The sequence below is a fragment of the Cajanus cajan genome, chromosome 5 (assembly GCF_000230855.2).
Source record: "Cajanus cajan strain Asha chromosome 5, NIPB_CcT2T_4, whole genome shotgun sequence".
Taxonomy (NCBI): domain Eukaryota; kingdom Viridiplantae; phylum Streptophyta; class Magnoliopsida; order Fabales; family Fabaceae; genus Cajanus; species Cajanus cajan.
Window position 1 is genome coordinate 67806011 of NC_138521.1, and position 2548 is coordinate 67808558.

At 34.4% G+C, this 2548-nt stretch overlaps 1 protein-coding gene across 1 annotated transcript; it reads right to left on the reverse strand.

Moving 5' to 3' along the window:
* Positions 1–293: 293 nt before the first annotated feature.
* On the reverse strand, positions 294–1236 carry LOC109809176 (Integrase-type DNA-binding superfamily protein). Its single transcript, XM_020372416.3, has one exon. The coding sequence runs from the start codon at positions 1191–1193 to the stop codon at positions 618–620; it is 576 nt and encodes a 191-aa protein (XP_020228005.1). The 5' UTR covers positions 1194–1236; the 3' UTR covers positions 294–617.
* Positions 1237–2548: the final 1312 nt, after the last annotated feature.

Consider the following 2548-nt stretch of genomic DNA (forward strand, 5'->3'; position numbering starts at 1 on the left):
TTAACTGTAAAAAAAATCTTATATGACTGGCGCGTCCCCAGGATAATTAATACGAAATCGTTATATATCCGGGTTAGTCAAACGTTTTTTTAAAAGTCATTTTGTACAATGTTAAGCTTTAACTCATTAATTAAAAATGGTTTTAAAGTTATCATGAGGTAAATTAAAAAAAGCAATAAGTTTAAACCTTTAATATTTGTAGTATAAATAATATGTTTTCCCTTTTTAAAAATGATATAAAATGTAAAATAGTTAAAGTAATAACTATTCTAGTTATTTGAGAATAATTGTCGTAAAAGAAGAAAAGTAAATCTGAAAATGTTTTATTTAAACTTTTTAATACAGCATTAATTAATTAAATAATTAATTAATGTAGTTATGATGAAAGAGAGAGGGTAATTGAAAAAGGAGAGAAAGTTTGAGTGAAGAAATCACAAAATTGAGACGTTAAGAACTTTACAACTATGTTGATGGGAATTGGGAATTGGGAATTGGGAATTGGCGCAGGCATGGATATATGAAGTATGAACGAATAGGGTAGTTAGCAATGGAAACAGGGATAAGTAATAAGTTACCGCCACAGCTCCGGAAAATAAAAGTATCCGCAACCGCGAGCTTCAAAAATTCCACAAGAAAGATTCATCCACTATCAACCCCTCTGTATTTGAATTTGCATTCCCATTCGCATTCTCTTCTCCGTAATTCACATTCGCCGCTTCCGGCACGTAAAACTCCCCACTGAACTCGTCAAAAGCGGGGAAAATCCCGTAATCGGATTCGTAATTGGCGGAGGCAACGGGCGTGAACAAATCCGTTAGCGGAGCGCTATGTGTGGTGACGTCACTGTCCGTTTGAAGTGAGATGGAAGAGGAGGGAGGCGCCAGGCCCTCGTGGGAGGCGGCGTTGGCGAACTGGGCGGCGGCGGCCTGAATTTGGGAGGGCGTCATGGAGCTTCCGCCGGCGATGTCGGGCGGGGTGTCGGGGAAATTAAAGTTGGCGTTGCGGCCACGTAAGCAGAACATGGCCGCGTCGAAAGCACGTGCGGCCTTCTCGGCGGAGTCGTAGGATCCCAACCAGATTCTCTTGCGGCTGTTGGGTAGCCTTATTTCGGATACCCACTTTCCCCATTTTCTCTTTCGGACCCCTTTGTACTTTGAAATGTCCCTATGCTCCTCTGCCTTTTCGTTCATCATGGGTTTGTGAGAAGTGAGAAGTGAGAAGTGAGAAGTGAGAAGCGAGAATTGAGAAAGGAGGGAGAGTTTGCGGCTCTATATATAGTCTTGCGAGACTCACGTTGACCGTACAGTGAAGCGAGTGAACAAGTTTGACTCGCGGTCAGCACTCGGCAAGGCGCGTACACTCCAGAGACCCATTGCCATTTCTCTCTCTACTCTCTACCACGTCGCCACTCGCCTTTCGTCGTTACTACGCGTTTAGACACCACGTGTCTGGTGTAACCCACGTGAACTTAATACCAATTACTAATTTACTGCTTTCTCTATTCTCTATCTCTATCCCCAATTTCTCATTTCTTTTTTCTAACTATATTTATTAATTACTAATTCCTCCCTCCTGCTTTTCTATTTCATAAAGTCCTACACCGTGAAATGCAAATGCAAATGCAAATGCAAATGCTGTTCACTCACTCTCTTTCAATTTTCCTACCACTTTTCAAAATCTAAAACAAAAAAGCATCAATATTGATTAATTGGGAAAATCAAATTGTGAAGTATCTTTGACTCAAACGTTTTCCATATGGTAACTTCATGGACTGCTTGTTTCTAAGTCAAAGCCCATCAATTTAAACAAAAAATATATATCCAAATATTGAAAAAAGGAGAAATCAAATTTTTTATTAGATTAAATTAGATTTTGGATATGATTTTGAAAATCAATCTAATATGACCTCTGAAATTATAAAATGTAAATTTTTATTTATAAACTTATGATATGATTGATATCACACCGTTTATATTTCATATATTTATTTATAATAAAAAATTTAATTAAATATATTTTTTAATATGTATTTATAGAGGTATGTTATACCATTATCTATATAATAACTTATAAATAAAAATATTTTATATTTTAATTTGTTTAATTATGCTTATTATACATTTTACTATTTGTTTAATGTTTTCTTCAAAGAAAGCAAAAAAAAAAAATTAAAACAGAAAATCAATTTATTCCAAACATTTTTGTATCAAATTAAATTAAATCAAATCTATTAAATAATAAATTAAGAAAAATCAATAATTAAATCAAATATTTTTTCTCTGCAAAATCAATTCAATTCACCTTCGCAAATATCCTAATACTAATGTATTTGAAGGCAAAATTAAGGGGAGGGGTTAAAAACCAATTAAACCGGCGTGATTTCTTCAATTAACTAATGCAAAAATTCTATCTTCTTCGTCAGCTAAATTCCATTATGGTATAGAGTTTTTTTCCTTCAAATTCTAATAAATAAAATCTCGGTTCAAATTTTACGAATAAAGAAAGAAATTAATTTAGAACAGAGACTTCACTAAAATAATCAATTAAT